Source organism: Protopterus annectens, chromosome 6.part0 (genome assembly GCF_019279795.1).
Source record: "Protopterus annectens isolate FY-2018-M chromosome 6.part0, PAN1.0, whole genome shotgun sequence".
Lineage (NCBI taxonomy): Eukaryota > Metazoa > Chordata > Ceratodontiformes > Protopteridae > Protopterus > Protopterus annectens.
The window spans coordinates 887,845,716-887,866,207 of NC_056737.1; the positions used below are offsets into that span (position 1 = coordinate 887,845,716).

Sequence of the window (20,492 nt, forward strand, 5' to 3'; positions counted from 1 at the left end):
TGATACATGTAATACATAATAATAATAATAATAATAATAATAATAATAAAAGTAATAATGTTATACATGGTAATAGATCTATTTTCGACATATGCATGGTGATATATGATTTCAGGTCCCAACCTCTCCATTTCTGACAATAACATATCCAATATTATCTTCTCCATTATTTTCCACAGCATGAAAGTAGACATAAGGGTCTATATGACTCTGGGTTTGTGCTACTCCCCTTTCCCTTAAAGACAGTTTAATAAGCACGTGTTTCCAACCTTGAGGAATCTCCCCATATTTATATGACCTAGTGAATAATACATACAATGGCACCGTAAGTTCTTTCTGAAGTGTTCCCAGGTCATTGTTATTAATTCTGTCTCCTCCCTGTGCTTTGTTTGAATCCAGTTTGTGTAGTTCTTTTTCAATATAATCTAAATTTACTCTAGGTAACCTGGATGTCACTAGGACAACTTATTACTCCTTTTGTGGATCCAAATTCTTTTGCATAAGATTTTGTAAATATATATATATATATATATATATATATATATATATATATATATATATATATATATATATATGTAACATGTTATGTCTGAGAATAAATTTTAGAATCTGCATGCAGTTTATCACTTTGTATGCCTTTACTCCTTCCATGTCTTATGTATCTAGAAAAAGGTTTCCTGTGATGCTCAATATCTTTATATAAATTGTCTTCAAATTTTTCTTGATCTTGTCTTATACTATGCTTAATCTGTTTGTCCATCTAGGAACATAAACAATGTCTAGTATATTCCATCCCTGGTAGTTTTTTTTGCAATCTGAAGCAAATGTTGTTCCAGAATATGCATTGTGATTAATTTCCTTACTAATTTTGTTGAATCAATATTATTCCAGTCTATTTCTGGTAAATTTAAGTCCCCAGCTAATATTATTATTCCCTCCTGTGTTTCATGCAAGAAATGTATGAATTCCTCTAAGTCATCTGCACTTGACTTTAGGGGTCTATATACTCCAACAATTATTATATGCTCCAGGGTTGTCTTTATTGTCATAGTTACAGTCTATAGTATTGGTGTTATCGCTGAACATGTAATAATCACAGGTCTCATAACTATCTTTAATCCCTATCATAACACCTCCACCTGATTTTTTGTTAGAATGTATAGGATCATAGGAGGTTACTAGGCTATTGGCCCTGAGGCTCTTATAAGCCTAACCAAGAGTTTAGCCCATGTTTATACAACTCAGGGCCCAAAGTCCCTGTCCAGCAGGGACACAGGTGGAATCCCAGGGGTGTATCTTCTGTTTCCCATCCAATTATCCAGGTTGCGCTTAAAAAGGGAAAATGAGATACTCTGCTTGATGTGGAAAAGAAGTCTATTCCACAGATGGGGGGGGGGACTCTGGGATACAAATCTGTCCCCCCAACAAGTCCTATTGATATCACAGACCAGGTTGAGGTCGCGGATATGGGTTGCTTGAGTGGAGCTTGACTTGCGGATATGCAGCAGTCCCAACAAGGTGGGGTCTGAGATTGTTTTGTATGCCAGAGAGGTCACCTCTGAAGAGTCTGTATGAAACTGAGTAGAGAGACAGGGCTTTTGGCCTATCTGTGTAGGGTAGATGCTTGAGGCCCTGGATTCTCCTGGTGAGGAACCTCTGTGATCTCTCCAGCTGCTGCATGTGTTTTGCAAGGTACATGCTGAAGGGGGCATTGTACTCAATAATTGGCCTTATAAGGGAAGAATCCAGGAATGTTATGACCTCTTTGTCCCTGGATGAGATATCCTTACTTATGAGGTCGGCCATGTAGAAAGCTTTCCATACAACGGAAGCAACATGGTGGTCAAAAGTCAGGTTGCTATCCTCCTGGCTGCCCGAATCCCTCACTACTGATTCTGTACTTAGGACTTTGCTATTAATGTGATAATATGTGGGAACATCACTCTCCCCAAAGGGGATGATTATGCATTTTTTGCATTCAGCTTGAGGCCATGTTTCTGGCACTAGTCATTTGTTTGGGTGAGACCCTCTTAGAATATGTCCATATCACTTGCGGAATTGATGACTGCACCCAGCTTGCAGTCATCTGCAAACTTGGTCAGCCATAGCCCACTGGTTTTGGCCTGTACCTCAGAGAAGTATATCCTGAATAACAGAGGCCCCAAGACCGATCCCTGGGTTGCACCACTCGTTACGGGTGTACTGCTTGAGGTGGCTTCCCCTGTTTTAATTAGGTGGGTTCTATAAGTGAGCCAATTTGCTACCCATCTGGTAACATATGGATTGATGCCTAGTTGAGAGAGTTTATCTACTATGCCTGAGTGGGGAATTGTGTTGAAGGCTTTAGCCGGCTCAAGGTAGGCGATGTGCACTGTCTTCCCCTCATCCATGTCTTTGGTGACTGTCTCAAAGAAGTCGACGAGATTTAACAGACATGACCTCCCCTTGACAAAGCCAAACTGTGTGGGGTCAAGTGTTTGGAGGTTCCCAATGTTCCTGTTAATGAGGTCCATGAGACTCCATTCCATGGCCTTGCAAATCAATCTAGTTAGGCTGATGGGTCTATAATTTCCTGGATCAGTGGACGCTCCACTTTGTGCAAAGGGATGACAGTGGCTGTCCTCCACTCGGCTGGGACAAAGCCGTTACTCAGGCTTTGGTTGAATAGGATGCTAATGGTGCTGCAAGTTCATGCCTGAGTTCATGTAGGATGCAGCCTGGGATGTTATTGGGTCCCACAGAGGCTGTATTTTTTGCCTTTGAGAGGGCAGTGATGGCCTGTTCCATAGAGATAAGCAATGGGGGGCAGCTACTGGGGATGTCCTGATTTACTGATTGGGAGGGGACAGAGGGGAGAAGTTTTCGCTGAATCTGTCATCCAGTAGATTGGCTATATCTACAGCATTTTTGTGTGTGGTGTCCTTAACCACTAGTTCTGAACAGATCTGGCTGATTCCTTTGATTGTCTCTAGTAGATGTGGCCAATTTGGACTTGAAGTTGGCTTTAGAAGATTTCACTCTTATTTACTTATTCAGGCTAAAGAGAGATTGCTTCCAATTGGGCACCTGCTCCTTCTTGGTCCTGGACTGCAATTTTTTTCCTTTTGTTATATAGTTTATTTATTGCAGACAGGTTGAGTCTTCCTTGTGGAGGAAGATTTTGTCCTGTCAGGTATTCCTGATTCCATGCATCTGTATAAATGCTCCTATAGTATTAAACATTGGTGCCAGTTCCTACAGTGGGGAGGGGCTGTAAAGCTGTTTATACCATCCCTCAGGAGGTTGTAATCAACTTTGGAGAAGTTTTTTTGTTTGACCCTAGCTAGAGGGGGGTCAGGGGAGATGATGACTTAAAAGCGACAGCTTTATGGTCGGATCTTACTAGGGAGGATGATACCGTATGTGTGCTGCAGGGACTACTCATGTTGGTTAATATAAAGTCTAAGATATTATCATCTTTTGTGGGGGTATCGACTAGCTGTTCCAAGGCATTTGCATTGATAAAATCGAGGAATCTCTGGGCATTTGTGTTCTGGCATGAGTAGTTTTTCCAGTCTGTGGTTGGGTAATTAAAGTCACCCAGGATCAGGGTAAAGGGTTGAATCTTGGTAGATCTGAAGAGGTTCAGATAAGTGGAGTGGGCATCTTGAGACAAATTTGGGGGCCTGTAGCTAGCTATAATTTGAATAGTATGTAACAGTAAAAACATTTATACCCTGACAGAAATAGTTTCCCGTCATTCTTCTTTAACCATGTTTCACAAACAATAATAACATCAGACTTGTGGGAATGTAGCAAATCTTCCAATAAACAAAGAAAAACTTTATTATTAATGCTGCTAACATTAACAACCATCAGAGATGCATTAAATGTTGCTATCTGTGAACTGTTAAATTTTCGACCTGGCAAGACTCCTGCCTAGTGTTTATCAAATATTGCTAAATATCTGCTGCAAACATTTTCTTCCCTGATCATGACAAATGCATGCCATCCTGTCTGAACACACGTGCTCAAAACTAGGCTTGGATGCTATACACATTTCGACATTTTTCCGTGTAGGCATTTGCCCCAAAAATCTTTTCATTCACAGTGACCTGACTATCATTTCTATAGGTGATTTGTGAAAAATACATCCTAACGCCAGTACAAGCTATACTATCTAAGAGGGCTGTCAGTTCCCTACTAACAGTCAGAGAATCCTTGTGGATGAGATTATTTGTACCGAAATGAATAAAAACAAATATGTACTTCCTTACGTTAAGGTGTTTCAAGGCTTGCCTCACATCTTCTATTTTTGCTCCTGGCAAGCATAACACTATTTGATGTTCATTATCTTCTCTGCAAATATAAGTATCAGTTCCTCTAATAACTGAATCTCCAATTACAATAATATCTTTGCTGACAAGCTGTGAAGATTCTTCATCTCCTAGTACAGTAATATCTGTTGTATCAATTGTTACAAAGGATAGATCTCCATCACCATTAGTCTTATTAATCCCACTGTTTTCATTCTGTATTAAATTCTCATCCAGCTGACATTGTAAATCCACAGCTTGAGCCATGTAGTCAGCATCTATTTTTCTCTACTTTTTTCTTACAGTAATGCTCTTCAATCCTTCCACATTCAATTTTGCTTTCTTCCTTTTCTCCTGCCCCTTGCCTCTTTATTCTACTTTCTCTTTTGGAAAAATGATGAATTTTTCTGTAGACGGAAGGTATTCTGATAGAAAAATACTATCATTCCCTGTAACCTGTGTGTTACATAACAAAGCAGTGTCATTTTCAGTACATATTCTCTTTACTTTACAGACATTAATCAGTTTATTTTTGTTCCTTGTTATTTGTTGTGAACTTCTTCCATTCTTTCTTTTTTTTTGTTTCCTTCTAAACAATCCAGATCCTCAGATTGGTGAATGCTTGCATCCAGAATTCCAAAGTTGTCAGGGGCATCGTCTTGTTTCATAGGGGTTGAACGATCTTTGCAGACAATAGATGCATCATTTCCTAAATGTGTTCTATTTGTTCTTTGCCTAACGTTATTTATCTCACCAGTTCAATCATTAATATATGAAACAATAGTTCTCTAAGCCATGCCACTTGCACAAGTGCAGTCATCATCAGTAATTCTAGATTTACTTCTAATAATGGTAAGCAATTCATCTAACTTTTGACATGAGGAACACAGATCAGCAGTGTTATCAGGTATTACCTTTAAATATGCATAACATTTATTAAACTGCACAAGATATTTGTGCATTAGCAAATCATTAATTGCATACTCATTTAAGAAATCCTTATTCAGCTTCAAATGAATAAAATATTATAAAACAAAAGAATTATCAAAATCAATAACCACAGAATTCAAAGAGTACTTAAATCAACTTCTATGACAAAAATTCCACAACCAATGCACAACTAAATGCTAAAGTATGTACAGTAAAGTTGTTCTGACTGTACAAGTTCTGCAAGCTAGACAAAAGCTGTAATTTCTTTACATTGCTTGTTGACTATCACTTGCAGTCACACTTCTTTTTAACAGTAAAGATCAATAAATCACAAACCATTGTCCTCTCTGCAGTCTGTGTGAATTTATAGATGCCTAGTTCCTTTGGAATGGCTAGAGCTTGCCTGTCTAAAACCTATCCCTTTCTAACAACCAACAGTGAAATTAAAGGTAAAATAACAAAATATGACTCAAAGTATATCTTGTTAACAAGCTATGCCTTCCTACCTTACAAACAGTGAAAAACCATGATAACAAGTGAAGCATAAATTCAAATAAGACTTCTCTTACCAGTCAACTCCACAGTAAATCACAAACCAAGGTAGAATTGTCTAGATATGCTCTTCCTTGGACTTAGATACCATACCTTTGTTTATAAGTTGTGCAACATGGATGATTTCCTCATCAATGGTTTCCTCACTGCTGTAGACACATGATGGTCAAAGGCTAGATTACTGTCTATGTGTGTCCCTAAGCCCCTGACTACTGGGTCAGCTCTAAGGGGTGTGTTGTCAATATGATAGTTACTAGAGGTGGATGACTTCCCAAAGGATACTATTATGCATTTTTTGACATTTAGTTTTCATCCATGTCTGTGACACCAGTTGTTTGTCTGTGTCACCCCTTCCTGGAGAACATTTTAATAACAGCTCCTAATTTGCAGTCATCTGCAAATTTAGTCAGCCAGAGACCACTGCCATTGGCCTCGACTTCATATAAGTAAATTGCAAAAAGGAGTGGTCCAAGGACCAGTCCCTGAGGAACTCCCATTGTGACTGGCCTCTTTGTAGAGGTGGAATGTTTTATTTATGTTGTGGAGCTTTTTTCCTGGGCCTGTGTTGCAAAGGGTTTTTCCGCCCAGTTGGACTTTACTGGTCAACAAAAGCAGTAAATACATACATACACATAAATAAATTGTGGTGACTCACTTTTGGTCAAGGCAACAGTGGTGCTCCCTTCTCATGGAATTGGCCAAGGGAAATTGCCACAACCTTCCTCACAAACTGGATCTTCTCACCCAAGACAAGGGGAGTTTGATGCACCCCAATTTAAAACAATTACAACTGACTGCTTGGATGATTCAGTTTTAATGCCTTTTAGGCACCTTGTTTCTGACAATGTACAGTAGGTACTAAAGGAGGCAAGGAAGCCTGTTACTTAGGAAATCATGTTGGTAAGTGTAAGAGGTTTGTTAGTTGATTCCAGACTTATAACGGAGCGTCTTTTAAAAATCTCTTTATGCTGTAAACTCCTTTTTAGCTGATTTGATGCTGATTTTGTACAATTTGTATATAGCTTGCCCACTGTTTCATGATTCTGCTCTGTTACATAACTTGTCTCTAAATATCATGTGTATTGCCTGTCCTCACTGCACTCAAATCATGAAGTGTACATAGGCTTACTATGTCTCATATTGTAAAATTTAGTCAGCCTTACGACCCTTTTAGCATATGTATATATACATTTATGTGTGTGTGTGTGTGTGTGTGTGTGTGTGTGTGTGTGTATATATATATATATATATATATATATATATATATGTATATATAATGCCATTTACTGTATTTGCTCTTGTTACTTTTGATCTTTCATTATTTTTTTGTCTGATTATAATTGTTTGTGCTATTGTGGATCTTTTCTCCCCAGGCCTCTGCTGAAAAAGGGCTTTTTGCTTAGTGAGACACTCCCAGTCAACAAATGTCAAATAAATAAGTAAAACTCGGTCCCACTAAGGGTTTCTTTAACACTGGTTTTACAATGTTTGTGTGAGTTACTTCCCTCTGGCCTGTCTTATTCCTCTGTCAAGGTTCCTCTGTCAGACATTTCTGCTTGTCTGCTCATGGATCCTCCCCTTTCATCTCAAACTTTGGTTAAAGAATTTCTGAAATGGAGTTTGCACATAAGATCACCTTATAAGCAGGTGGCACCTTCTTCGGATCTTAACTTTGTGCTATAAATGTTAACTCTTGTTTTCTTTTTCTCTAGCTCATCAGTCTGGTTTTTGGTTCATCACTTGAAATACTACCTTTCTCATTGCTCTGACATTTTAAGAAATCTGTCTGAGTTGTAAGCTCTTATGGTGGGTGAACCTAATTTGATATTCCATAGATCACATTCTCACATATGTAATTAAGCACAAAGCCATTAATTCCCAACAACCCTTACTCAGAAAGGTTAGAAACAATAAAAACTTTGACCCTGCCAAATTCCAACAAGAACTAAACTCATGTAATTGGTCTATTCTAAAACACCTCCCCTTAGAGGAAGTAGTTGCATACTTTAACAACAAATTCCTTGAGATCCTTGATTTGCATGCACCTGTTCGTTCAAAGAGAACAAAGGCAAAAACTGCGCCATGGCTTTCTAAACTCAAAATTACCCTTAGAAGCAAAGCATGGGCTTTATGGAGTTCTTCTAAAGACCCCCAAGATTACATTAAATACAGGCAATCCAGGAACTAAACTAAAAAATCCATTTTACAAGACAAAAAACAATACTACTGTAATTTACAGACAGTAAATCAAAATAACCCTCAGAAGTTTTGGGCAGGTTTAAATAATCTACTACATCCTGGACAAACTTCAACCCCAATCCCTGCTGCTACTATTGATAAAACCCCTGAAGATGTTTCTGACAGTTTGAACTGATTATTTACTGAAACAATTCAAGCCCTAGCTAGCCAACTACCTCCTAGCTCCCCTGGTCCTGAAAGTACCACCCCTAGAAACATACCCGCGTTCAGCTTCCAACCAGTTGCTACTTCACTTATCCGTACCTTGATCAAAAAATTAAAACCCACTACACTTTCTGCTGATCAACTCCCTGCTGAGTGCCTACAAAAATCAGCTGATGCTATTGCTTACCCCGTCTCAATACTAATCAATCGAACCATAGTAGAAGCTAAAATTACCACCATCTGGAAAATATCCTATGTAATCCCACTTCACAAAGGAGGCAGCTCTACTGAATTCTCCAATTATAGGCCAATAGCTATACTCTCTCCACTTGCAAAGATTATGGAAAAATGTATTCATAGACAACTCATGCACCACCTAATCCAGAATCACCTTATGGCAGACACTCAGCATGGCTTCTGTCCTCATCAAAGCACTACTTCAGCCCTCCTAGCCTTTACCAACACCATAAACCATAATCGCAACAATAATTATATATCTTCAGCCCTCTTCTTGGATCTTTCCAAGGCATTCGATATGGTTGATCACCAACTTTTAATCCACACCCTGCAAACATTCTGTCTAGATACTAGAACTCTTCAATGGTTTCAGTCCTACCTGAATGATCGACAGCAGGCTGTCCTCTGGCAGAACAAACTCTCTAATCTTCTACCTAACACCCTTGGAGTACCACAAGGCTCTATACTAGGGTCCTTGCTGTTCTCCATCTTCATTAACGACCTTTATACTGTCATCCCAAAAGTCAGCTGTATCCAATATGCTGATGACTCTACTCTGGATTTGCTAAACCACATCTCCAATAGATTTATGGTCAGCTACGCAGACCACCTTTAATACAATAGAAAACTGGCTTTCTGAACGTCGTCTGATCCTAAATCCCCAAAAAACTAAAATGCTGTTATTTTCACCAACACGTAGGTTTACTGCTTTCATCTTTACCATAAATTCAAATGATGGCAAAATAATCTCCCCTGACACCTCTACAAAACGATTAGGTGTCATCATAGATACTGATCTAAAATTTGACCTACATGTTAACCAAACTATCAAAACCATCAATAAAAAACTAGGGTCACTTTACAGAATAAAAGTCTTCCTAACCCCTCCAGCTAAAATTGCCATAGCTCGCTCTCACCTTCTTTCAAATCTTCTGTATGCATCCCCTCTACTCTCAAATTTAAACAAGACTGTCCTTAACAAACTCTCAATTTGCTACAACCACATTGCCAGGTTTGTCACTGGGCTGCCTTTTAGGACACATCATTGCATCAAGCTAAATCAGCTTGGGTGGCTTGAACTACCCAGCCTAATCCAGTATAACCAACTGATTATGGCCTATAAAATCCTCTATAATCCGGACAATACTCCTGCACTTAAAAATATTATCACCTCCTATAACATTCCTAGACCGCTTCAATCCTCTAACAAGCTACTAATTCAGACTAGAAAAATTAATAACACAGCCAGTGACTATCTCTTTGCAAACTCTGTAAGTAGACCCTGGAACTCTCTTCCAACTGATATTACCTTACTTTCTACCTTAGGTCAGTTTAAAACTAGACTCAAACAACATTTGGCACTTAACTGGCTATGTCAATGTATCAAGCCTGGCTAACTCTCTCTAGAATGTGTAAAAATCTGTTAACCAGTTTACTGTGTAATTTAATTTAATCCTGATTTACGCTCGGGATTAACTCTAACCTGTGGAACTTGTTTAACTTACTTACTTATGTAATCACTGTAAATAGTCTGTTTGTAATATGTAATGCTGTATCTGCTTACCCTTTGAGCTTTTCTCCCTGGGCCTCCACTGAAAATGGACATGCATCCAATCGGACTATCCCGGTCAACAAATGTAAAATAAAAATAAAAAATAGATATAGGGAGACTTTAAGGAAAAAAATATTCATGCCAAACGTGGTTTCCAAGCTCATGTTGAATCAAACCATCAATCTTTCTATTTTATTAAACAAAAAAAAAATCAGGGAGAAAGGATTTTCCATACACTAGATGTGCATATAACTCGAGTACTGTCTTGACAGAACTTAGTCCTTTAGGAAAGCTGAACAGCATTTGATCTGTAATAAAGTAACAAAGAAAGGGCAACCATTTTTTTTAAACAGGCTGTATCCAGACAGTTGTCCTTTGCTATTACCTTTTCTTATTTTCACCATGGTAAAACACAGTTAAGACATTTTCTGCCAGTGCTTTGTCTTCTTCCATGGCTTATTGGAAAGGGTTGGGCTGTAGAAACATTCTAAAATCAGCAACTTTGTCATCTGGACATACTTTTACAAAGCATTACAAGCTGGATTCCTGTTCTAGGGCCAGAGCAGTCTTTGCTAGGATCATTCTCCAAGATTTCCTGAATTTTAATCCATTCCCCTCCAAGGGGATATAAGCTATGGTTTGTTTGTTTGTTTGTTTGTGTCTTTCGGCTTTTCCTGGTTAAGGGTCGCCACAGCGGAAATCCGGTCCGCTAATGATTGGCAGTAGATTTTTACGTGACGGGTTGCCGGCCCTGACGCACAATCTTCAACAAAGGTACGCCTATTCACACATGTCTCCACACAGAAGACACTCTAGCTGAGAATCGAACAGGACAACGTCTTACTGTGAGGTGACAACGCTACCGCAGCACCACCACCGCAGTGGGATATAAGCTATGGTAATCTACCCATATCGCTAAGACTACTGCAGCAGTGATTTATGATAAACATAGTACAGTTGTGTAAGTTGCACTTAACATAAAAGTATGCTACTGCAGTAGACACTCCCATCTTCCACCCCTTCATTTTTCATTTAAATGGGGTTATTATAATTATGAGTTAATAACTTTACCTGTTTTTCATGACAGGTAGTCTCCCATTTTTCTTAGCAAGAATGTCCTGAAGGTTTTGGCACCCAAGCTGCCATTTTCTCTACTTGTAGCTTGAGATAACAGCAGCCAGGACTTATGTGTGGAGGGATCCCAAGAATTTACAAGACTGGCCTGCTATTATATCCTTGGGCAGACTGTAATCCCATATAGCTGTGGCTACTGCAATGATTTAATTGAACATCTACTGTCAGGGCAAGTGCACCTTACACAACTGTACTGTCTTTGCTGCATCTTCAGTAGTTCAGCAGTTGGCTAGCATCAGGAAATTGGGCAGATAAGTACCTTGTTAGGGACTTTCCTTGCATTTTTCTAAGAAAATTTATATTATTTTTTGGCTTTTATCTGAGACAAAGGGAATGTGTTTTGTGTGGATATCAAATCCTGTATAGAGATCCCACACAGCCTGTCTTTTCTGTTTAGGAGAAGAACATGACATCTAGTTGTGCCCTACTTACTTATTGTTTAAACCTAACACCATAAGGAGCTGGCTTAGATACCTTCAAACTTTTCATAGTGAACCAACAGCTTAAAGCCCTTACTTAGCAAGCAATGGAGTCTTGTGTCAGTATCTCAGATGTCCCTCTTCTGGTCATGAAAAAAGGAAAAGTCCCCAGCCCTTGATAGAAAACTCTGCTGTGGCCATATTGGAGCCCTAAAACCATTCTTCTGCTGCTTCCATCTCCCCTGGTGCTCCTCCTTGGGAAGCCATTAAGGGTCACAAATCTATCAAGTATTCCAGGGCTACTGATAAGAAAGAACCAAACTTGATCAGATTGGAAGGGGATCACTATGTCCCGCAGCTGTCATTTTCTGAAGAGGTGCTTGAATACCAGGAAGAAACCTGGACATCTGAGCAGAGTTTCTTACTGGAGTTTGCCAAGAAAAAGAGTGAGCAGGTGAAACACCTCTCCACCCCTGGTTCTCTTTTGCCAAAGGTCTGTTTAAGGCTTTTCAATTGCTTCAGACTGATTCTCCAGCATCTGCTCATTCAAGAAGAAAGCGATCTACAGCTCTTTTGGATTCAGAATCTGATTCTGACATATTTTTATTATGCTTCCCAAGTCTCTTCACCTGAAAACTGAAAATCACAGTCTGAAGAAACTACTTCTTCAGATTCTCTGGTGGATGAATTGTCTTTCTGTGATATTATTGGAATTACAACATACGTGTTAAATAGGAGCATAAGGAAATATAAACCTAGCAGGGGAACTATGGTTTTACAAGTAGACACCCCTAAACCAGTGGCTATATCCCTGATTATAGTAATACTTGAAGATGCTTTCAATTATGCCAGTACTTCTCCTGATAGTCAGACTCCCACTTCTAGGAAACCAGGTAAACTGTACAAGGTACTTCTTCCAAAACCCCAAGGCTGACACTTCAGTTACTTCATTAACAAAAACATCCGTATCTAAACATTTGGCTGTCTCAGACCCAGTTCCATCTGACAGAGATAGCAAAGCCTTTGACAAATTCAGAAAAAAAAGGTTTACACCTCTTCAGTCTTAGCCTTTAGAACAGTGATTTTCCAAGCTCATATGTACAAATACCTTTTGGCATCTTTAACTGACATGAAGACAGCTATTTTTGACTTACCTAGTTCATAATTTAAAGCCTCTTTAGTTTCAGTGCTTTCCTTAGTCACTTGAGTTACCAAACCTTCTTTGAGATGCTCATATGATAACTGCTGATGCAGTATCCAGGGGTGCAGCTACTGGATCAGTCATGTACACATTTGCATGGTTATGGACCCAAATTTAATAGAGGATGTCAAATCTGAAATTCCTAATGTATCCCCTCCCCACAAGGATAAAAAGATTTTGTTTGCCAGTTCATCTCCTAATGTTCTCAAGAGATTTGGTGAAAGAGGACAGCTAATACTAAAATACAGTAGATATTTCCCTTCTACTCCTGGACCACTTAAAGGAGACCATTTAACAGGCACAAAAACCTTCAGGAAAGTAAACCTTTAAGAAGTAGTGACAGGGCAGTTCTAAGAAAGTGGAAAGAGCATTTCAGGTCCAGTTGTCCCTCTCCATCCCCTCCCCACTCTGGCAGCCATCTAAATCTGTCTCTAAATCTTTTACTATGGCACCAGGTTACAGCATATTCATGGAAATTAAAAATCATTCAGAACAAATACATATGGCAATCAGGGTTGGGAGGATGGCCTAATGGTGAAAGTGTTTGCCTTACAAACACAAGGTACAGGGTTTGAATCTCACAGGGGATAATTGGCTAGGCTTAAAATGGCTTGCAAGGGCATTTAGCCTAGTACTAATCTATAAACCTATATATATTCATCTAAACCTAGGAATTAAAACTAATCCAGAAAATCAAACCTGCCTTTTACTTCCCATCATTGCTCACATGCTCCCCAGTTTCCCCTGGTTTAATAAAATCTGTATCAAAAAATCAAAAAGAAAAATGATTCTATTCAAGAATATTTCTGGTACTCAGGAAGGATGGAACCTTGGCACCAATTTTGGACCCATCTTTTCTAAATCTCTACTTAAAGTTTTCAGAGTTTAAAAAGTTTTAAAAAATGCAGTCTCTCTGTCCCCCTGATTCCCCTCCAAGTTCATGGCAACTATAGGTGTAAATGATTCATCTTACTATATACCCATCCACTTTGGTGGCTTTTTAAGATTTATTTTTTTTTGGTTTCTGTTTCACATTTTTAGTTCTCAGCCTTACTGTTTGATTTGTTCACAGCTCCGAGGGTATTCACAAAATGTCTAGCATTAGAGATTGCTTTTTGCAGGCTACAAGGCATCCTCATCTTTCTCTAGCTGTATGATTACCGTATTTTTGCAGATTCTCTTCAGAGCTGTGAAAAATCTCTCCTCTCTGTCAGAAATGTTATACAGCCTGTATTTCAGACTCAGTCTGGAAAAGTAATTTCTCATTCCTTCTCACAGAATAGCTTTTCTAGGATACCTGCTAGGCACTTCACAAATGATGGTATTCCTGTCTCAGGAAAAAGTAAACTTTTTCTAAGAACAAGTCCTTAAGTTTTCTGTGCAACCTCACACTACAGCAAAGCAATTCCTCTGGATATCATGATACATGGCATCTACAATTCTTATGTTACCTGTCACCAGATTGTTCATGAGAAAAATTCACTGATTTCTCAAATCAGGTAAGATCCAACACCAGCACCCTCTGTCTTTTCAAATCCCTGTACTGAATTGTGTCAGAACACAACTTCATTGGTGGATAGACCAGTTGAGACTTTATCTTCTTCTTCTTCTTTTGGCTTTTTCCCAGTTAGGGGTCACCACAGTGGATCACCTGTCCACTCATGATTGGCAGTGGAGTTTTACGGTGTTGAGTTGCCAGCCCGGCACCCAACCTTCCACAGAAGGCACACACACACACACTCACACCTAGGGCCAATTTAGAGTGTCCAATCCACCTACAGCATGTCTTTAGGATGTGGGAGGAAACTGGAGCACCCAGAGGAAACCCACGCAACTACAGGGAGGACATGCAGACTGTGCACAGAAGGCACCCCAGTCGAGGATCGAACCAGAGAACCTCTTGCTGTGAGGCAGCAACGCTAACCACTGCACCACAGTTGAGACTTTATCTGTGTCTTCCAATTTCCCTCTTAGACCCTTTACTGTCTGCAGCTATGGTTGCAGCAGACTTTGTCTGGGAGGCTGTATCCAAGTGAAGCAAGGTCCAGGGTCTTTGTGATCATTTCAAAACAAAGCGTATAAATATCAACGAGATGATGCCATTGATAAGTGCTCTGAGAGGCTTAAATCATCTGTTTACTCCAGGATCTCTATTAAATAATCACAAACAATGCAACTGTCACATGGTACAAAAACAGACATGGGGGAACTAGGTTCTACCACTTTTGCAGCTCAGGTATGATAGCCTAGGAACTAACAAACCAACACAAACTATCCCTCTAGGTTACGTACATTCTCACAGGGCACAATGAAACTCTCTGAGCAGGACTAGAATAGACCGCCGTGAATGGAATTTACACACATTGGTCCTCCAGGAGGTAATTCAGCTGTGGGAGCTCTTCAAGTAGATCTGCTTGCTCCATCCTCAACAGGCAGTTGAAAAAATGTTGCTGTATGAGAGGTGACTTATCTTTCCCATGTATGAGAATGTTCCTATGTACCTCCCCTCCCCACTTTTCTCCTGATAGCCAGAGTTATTTTAAAGATCCAAAAAGACTCTGCAAAAATATTTTACGTTCCTTCTGACCCAAACAACAGTGGCTCTCCCATCTCTTGAAAATAGCCAAAGGCAATTACCACAAACTTCCCCACAGGCTGGACTTACTCACACAAGACAAAGGGTTTCTGATGCATCTCAGCCTGCAAATTATTCATCTGCCTGAATAAGAGAATTTTTATTCCATTTCAGTCACCTACTTTTAGAGGGCATGCATCAGGTATTAAGGAGGCTAAGAAACCTGCTACTAGAAAATCTTATTTGGCCAAGTGGAGGAGAGTTTCTGGTTGGTACCATAAAAAGAGCCAAGACCCTTTTAACTCAGCTCATTTGGTTCTTTAATATCTATGTGAGTAGTAAAAATCTGACATCTCGTATTCATCTATTAAAATCCATTGTTTGGCTATTTTGCCTCTCATATTTAGCCCCACTTTCTTTCTTGTCTCAGACAAAATAGTTTTTGAAAGGGTACTGCACATTAATCCACACGATCCTAACTTTATAGTAGAAAAATGTACAGTGCTTCCTTTTGAACCAACTCACCTGGCTGATTTAAAGTATTTGGAAAATAGTGTTACTGACTGCTCTGATTTTGGCTAAGACAGTATGCAAGTGGTAAACAGTCTTATGGTAATTCAGCTTTATTTTGCCTTTCATTAGGATAGGGTATCCTTAAGAACCAAGTCTTCCTTCATGCCTAAGGTGACACCATAATTCACTTTAACTCAAGCTATACATCGCCCTGTGTTTTTTCCTGAACCCTAAAAAATCAAGGATGTCCACAGACAACTCAGATGCCAAACTGACATTACAAATAACTTTAGAACTTCAAATCAACTATTCATTTCTTATAGAGGCAAGAAAAAGGGGCAACCAGAGTCAAAATAGACTATCTCCAAATGGCTATCCTATGCTATCCACTTTTTTATTTTCATAAAAGAAAGACATCTCCCTTCAAGGTCAAGGCAAACTCAACAAGGGCTATTGCTGTTTCTAGAAATTTCTTGGAAAGGGGTGGGCTCCATATGTATTCTAGAGGTGGCAACTCAGTCATCTGCACATGCCTTCATGAAACATTACAAGATTGACTCCTTCTCCATATCAAGAGTAGGTTTTGCTAGGACTATTCTCCAAGGGCTCCTGTACTCAGACCCTTCTTCCTCCACCCTTGCTATCTAAGCTTTGGTAATTGTTCCATGTAGCTTAGGTTACTGCAACACTAATCTAATGATGAATATAGCAGAGTTGTGTAAACTTACCGTATGTTCGAATAGATCACTGTTGCAGTGTAAATGCCATCCTTCCTGCCCCATTCTTGATTTCTGTATGTGTTTATTGGTACTTGTTTCCTTTCCTTACCTTATCTGTTTGCCATGGGGGGATCCCCTTATCCCTACATTTCTTCTAGCATATAGCTAAGTACATTTGGGCTCTAGCCTCCTTTCCTGACAGGCTAGAAGCATATTCATTTTGGGCTTGTGGAAGGCATGCAAAAGCTTTGGATACTGGCCAAAAATCTTATCTTTAGAAGGCTATGTCCCATATAACTTAGGCTATTGCAACAGTGATATATTTGAAAATCTACTGTTTTGGTAAGTTTATTTGCACAACTGTATACGTTTTCAGTCTTTCTAATTTCAAAACATATTTTTTTTCAAAATACAGTATTGTTTTATATGTATTATAGTGTAGCATTTCACGTTGCCACCAATGAACATGGCATTTCTTTTTCATGATATGCTAATTATAATTATGTATTATTTTACAGGGGATCAGCAGTCTTTTTAGCTCATTAAAAGTTGTTCGACTTCTAAGACTGGGACGTGTTGCCAGGAAACTTGATCATTACCTGGAATATGGAGCTGCAGTACTTGTACTACTTGTCTGTGTTTTTGGACTTGTGGCCCATTGGCTGGCATGCATTTGGTATAGCATTGGAGACTATGAAGTAATTGATGAAGCCACCAACACAATAAAAAATGGTAGCTGGCTGTACCAGTTGAGCATAAGCATTGGTAGTCCATTTCGTTATAATACCAGTGGCTCAGGCCAGTGGGAAGGGGGGCCCAGTAAAGACTCCTTGTACATATCTTCCCTTTACTTCACCATGACAAGCCTTACAACAATTGGATTTGGGAACATAGCTCCAACCACTGATGGAGAAAAAATATTCTCAGTTGCCATGATGATGGTGGGATGTAAGTACATATATAACTTCAATTTTATAATTATTTAAGGTAAGTTGCACTGTTGCATAGATCTTAAGGTTATTAAGCTACAATCACATTTAACTAACTGCACAGGTCTTCTTTGCATATTCATTTGCTTTAAATATGATATTGATTTAAAATTGTTTTAATAATGTGCCAGCCACTAAGTTCAGAATTGATGACACTTTAGATGTATTGATTTTTTTGGTTAATGAATTTTGCAGTAAATAATTATGCCACTTTTGGTCAAGTATTTTATGCCTAGCAGTAGTAATAACTCATTTTATCATCAGTCAAGATACTTTGTATGCAGAAAAATATATAATGCTTGATGTTCTTCATTAGATCAATGTTGCAGTAGTGTGAAGCTATAGGAGACACATCCTGCCAAGGATTGGATGACCAGTATACGAAAACTTTGGGAGACTTCCACATGTATCATATGTCAAAGACAGCATGGGGTGCACTGGTATAAAATTAGACATGATCTACACTCACCAAGAATCAGAAATTTCTTGCTGTTGAAGATTTCAGTCAGACTTTGTCTTTGCTGCATCTTCAGTGTTTCAGTGGTGGCTTGTTCAATATTTTGGGCAGATAAGTACCCCTGTGGGATATTTCATTCCTTTTTTGAATACAATTAAAATTTCTGCTTTTGACTAGGAGAAAAGGGAAGTGTCTTTGTGGAAGATAGATACCACATAAATAGTTCCACACAACCTGTTTATTTGTCTAGGGGAGGTACACAATGTCTGCTCTTGCCAGATTTACTTGTCTTCTCTTTTCTTTTGCTCTCAAGATAATTAGAAGTCCAGCCTTAATATTTTTCTTGAAAATCAATGGCTGAAGGCCCTTATTCATACATCTATGGATATCAGCTTGACATGCTTGGATGTCCACCTTCCATTTCCTAAGTAAAGACAATCCATTAAAGAGGCTTCCAAAACTTTTGCCTTTGGCCTCTTTTCACTGTTTTTTAATGGATGACTCTGGTCTGACTTTGTTAGAGTCCTCAGACTGTTCATCTGATATTCCTCATCCCTCTGGTGCTTCTCTAAGGGATGCTGCTAAGGAACCTGACACATCCATAAAGATCAAATGTATGGCTACTGCCGAGATGGGAGAATCCAGTGTTGTGCTCTTGGAAGGGTCAGACAGCATCCCACAATTGTTGTTTAGTGACATTTCTGGGTCTATCACTTAGATACCCTAAGAAATCAAACCCAAAAGACCAAGCACCTTTCTTCTCCATCATCCCTTCTGCCAAAGAAACTACTGTAGCATGGTATAGTTTTACAAAGAATCTTTTCAAAGCCTTTCAGTCTTTACAGTCTTCTTCTCCAGTTACTTCCTATTTAAAAAGCAAAAGGTCTCCCTCACCCTCAGACAGTGACTCCCTGTTAAAGATAGAGGAGGTTCCTGACTACAGAGGTGTAGCTGGCTCAACCAGCACTCTGTGCCTGTCCCACAAACTAGCCCCCCCCCCAGCTCTTCAAGTGAAGAGCAAAGAAAAAAGAATCTGCAAATAGGTACCTGGGGCTCCTAAAATGCAGGAGCCAATTAAGTTCCATCTCTGTGCCCTAACACCAAATATACATGCCCACTCCCTCCTGCCCCAGCTCTTCAATAGAAGATTAAAAAAAATGTTCGCTATCAGGTGCCTTGGGCTCCTGAAATGTAGGAGTCAATCAGGTCCTGTCTCTTTAACTTGATCGTCACTCTCCTTTCTCCCATTTTATTTAAAAATGTTTTATTTCTTTAAAACTGTAGCAAACTGCTTGCTACAAATGTAGCAAGCAGTCACTGCAGTTTATACCCTGCAAGGAGCATAACAGCTCACAGGTTTTACTTTAAAAAATTATTAAAACCAAAAACGAAAGCAAGAAAAACAGAAACTTTTTGAAAAAAAAATGCTCAAATGGAAAAGCCACACATCGGACCTAATAAATAACCAGGGTGAAAGATCAAAATGCCATGGGAACAAAACTTTAGCAATAACTGCTACTATAAGTTAAAGAAACAAACTGCAACATGTATACATGTTTTAGCACTTTCGTCTTTAATCTATTACAAAGACTTTTTCAGAAACATGTAGTGCAGCAAAAAACATTCATTAAATAATCTCCCATTTAGTCATGTCACATTTCCCTCCAAAAATGGTAAAGGTCCCATTCATAAAAAAACACACATTATATAATGTAAAATATAAAATAACTAACTTACTAAAATGTATTTAAGACAATTAATTCACACATTCAGAACTTCAATACACATAAATAGCATACTGTAAAATTAAATTTTCTATAAACAGTTGATGTTAATATTTTCGTTTAAACCTGACAATCTATCAGTGTCTAGAAAGATTTGCCAGTTTATTTCTTTTACTTCTATATAGTTGTTAAAATCACCCCCAAATGGTGTTGGTTTAACATAATAAAAAAATAAGCTTCCTAAAATCATTACATATAAGTGAATGTTTGACAAGTGCATTTTTTCATCTTTATTTTTTATATCCAAGATATGCTCTGATAGTCTCTTATTTAATTTTCAGATGTTTTTTCCCACATAAAAACTCTGATGTGTCACAAATGGCCAGATAAACTATGTAAGTGGATGCACATGTGAATTTATTTTTTGACCATATCTGTAAACCATTATGTTTCAAAATCACGTCTGAACCCTCATATATAAAGCTACATTGTTTACATCCATTGCATTTGAACATCCCCTTCCTTAAACACTCTCCTTGGGAATTAATATGTTCAAAGATCTTCTGCAAATCCCATTCCTTCTTACAGAAAAATATTGGTTTATTTCCCAGAACTTCATTCAAATGTCTATTGCCTACAACTATCTTCCAGTTTTCATTCATAATTTTCCTAATGCTATTAGCATCCATGGAAATGGGTAATTGAAATCCAATAAAGTTTTTACTTTTATTTTCACCATATCCATTGACATTGTTATTAATAATGCCTGAGTTAGAATTAGTTGTTCCACTT

At 38.6% G+C, this 20,492-nt stretch overlaps 1 protein-coding gene across 1 annotated transcript in view; it reads left to right on the plus strand.

Moving 5' to 3' along the window:
- The window catches only part of KCNH5 (potassium voltage-gated channel subfamily H member 5), a 2,144,936-nt gene that overhangs the window by 907,554 nt on the left and 1,216,890 nt on the right, over positions 1-20,492 (plus strand). Inside the window, 1 exon segment of the mRNA XM_044074556.1 lies at positions 17,049-17,478. Coding sequence (XP_043930491.1) covers positions 17,049-17,478 — 430 coding nt within the window.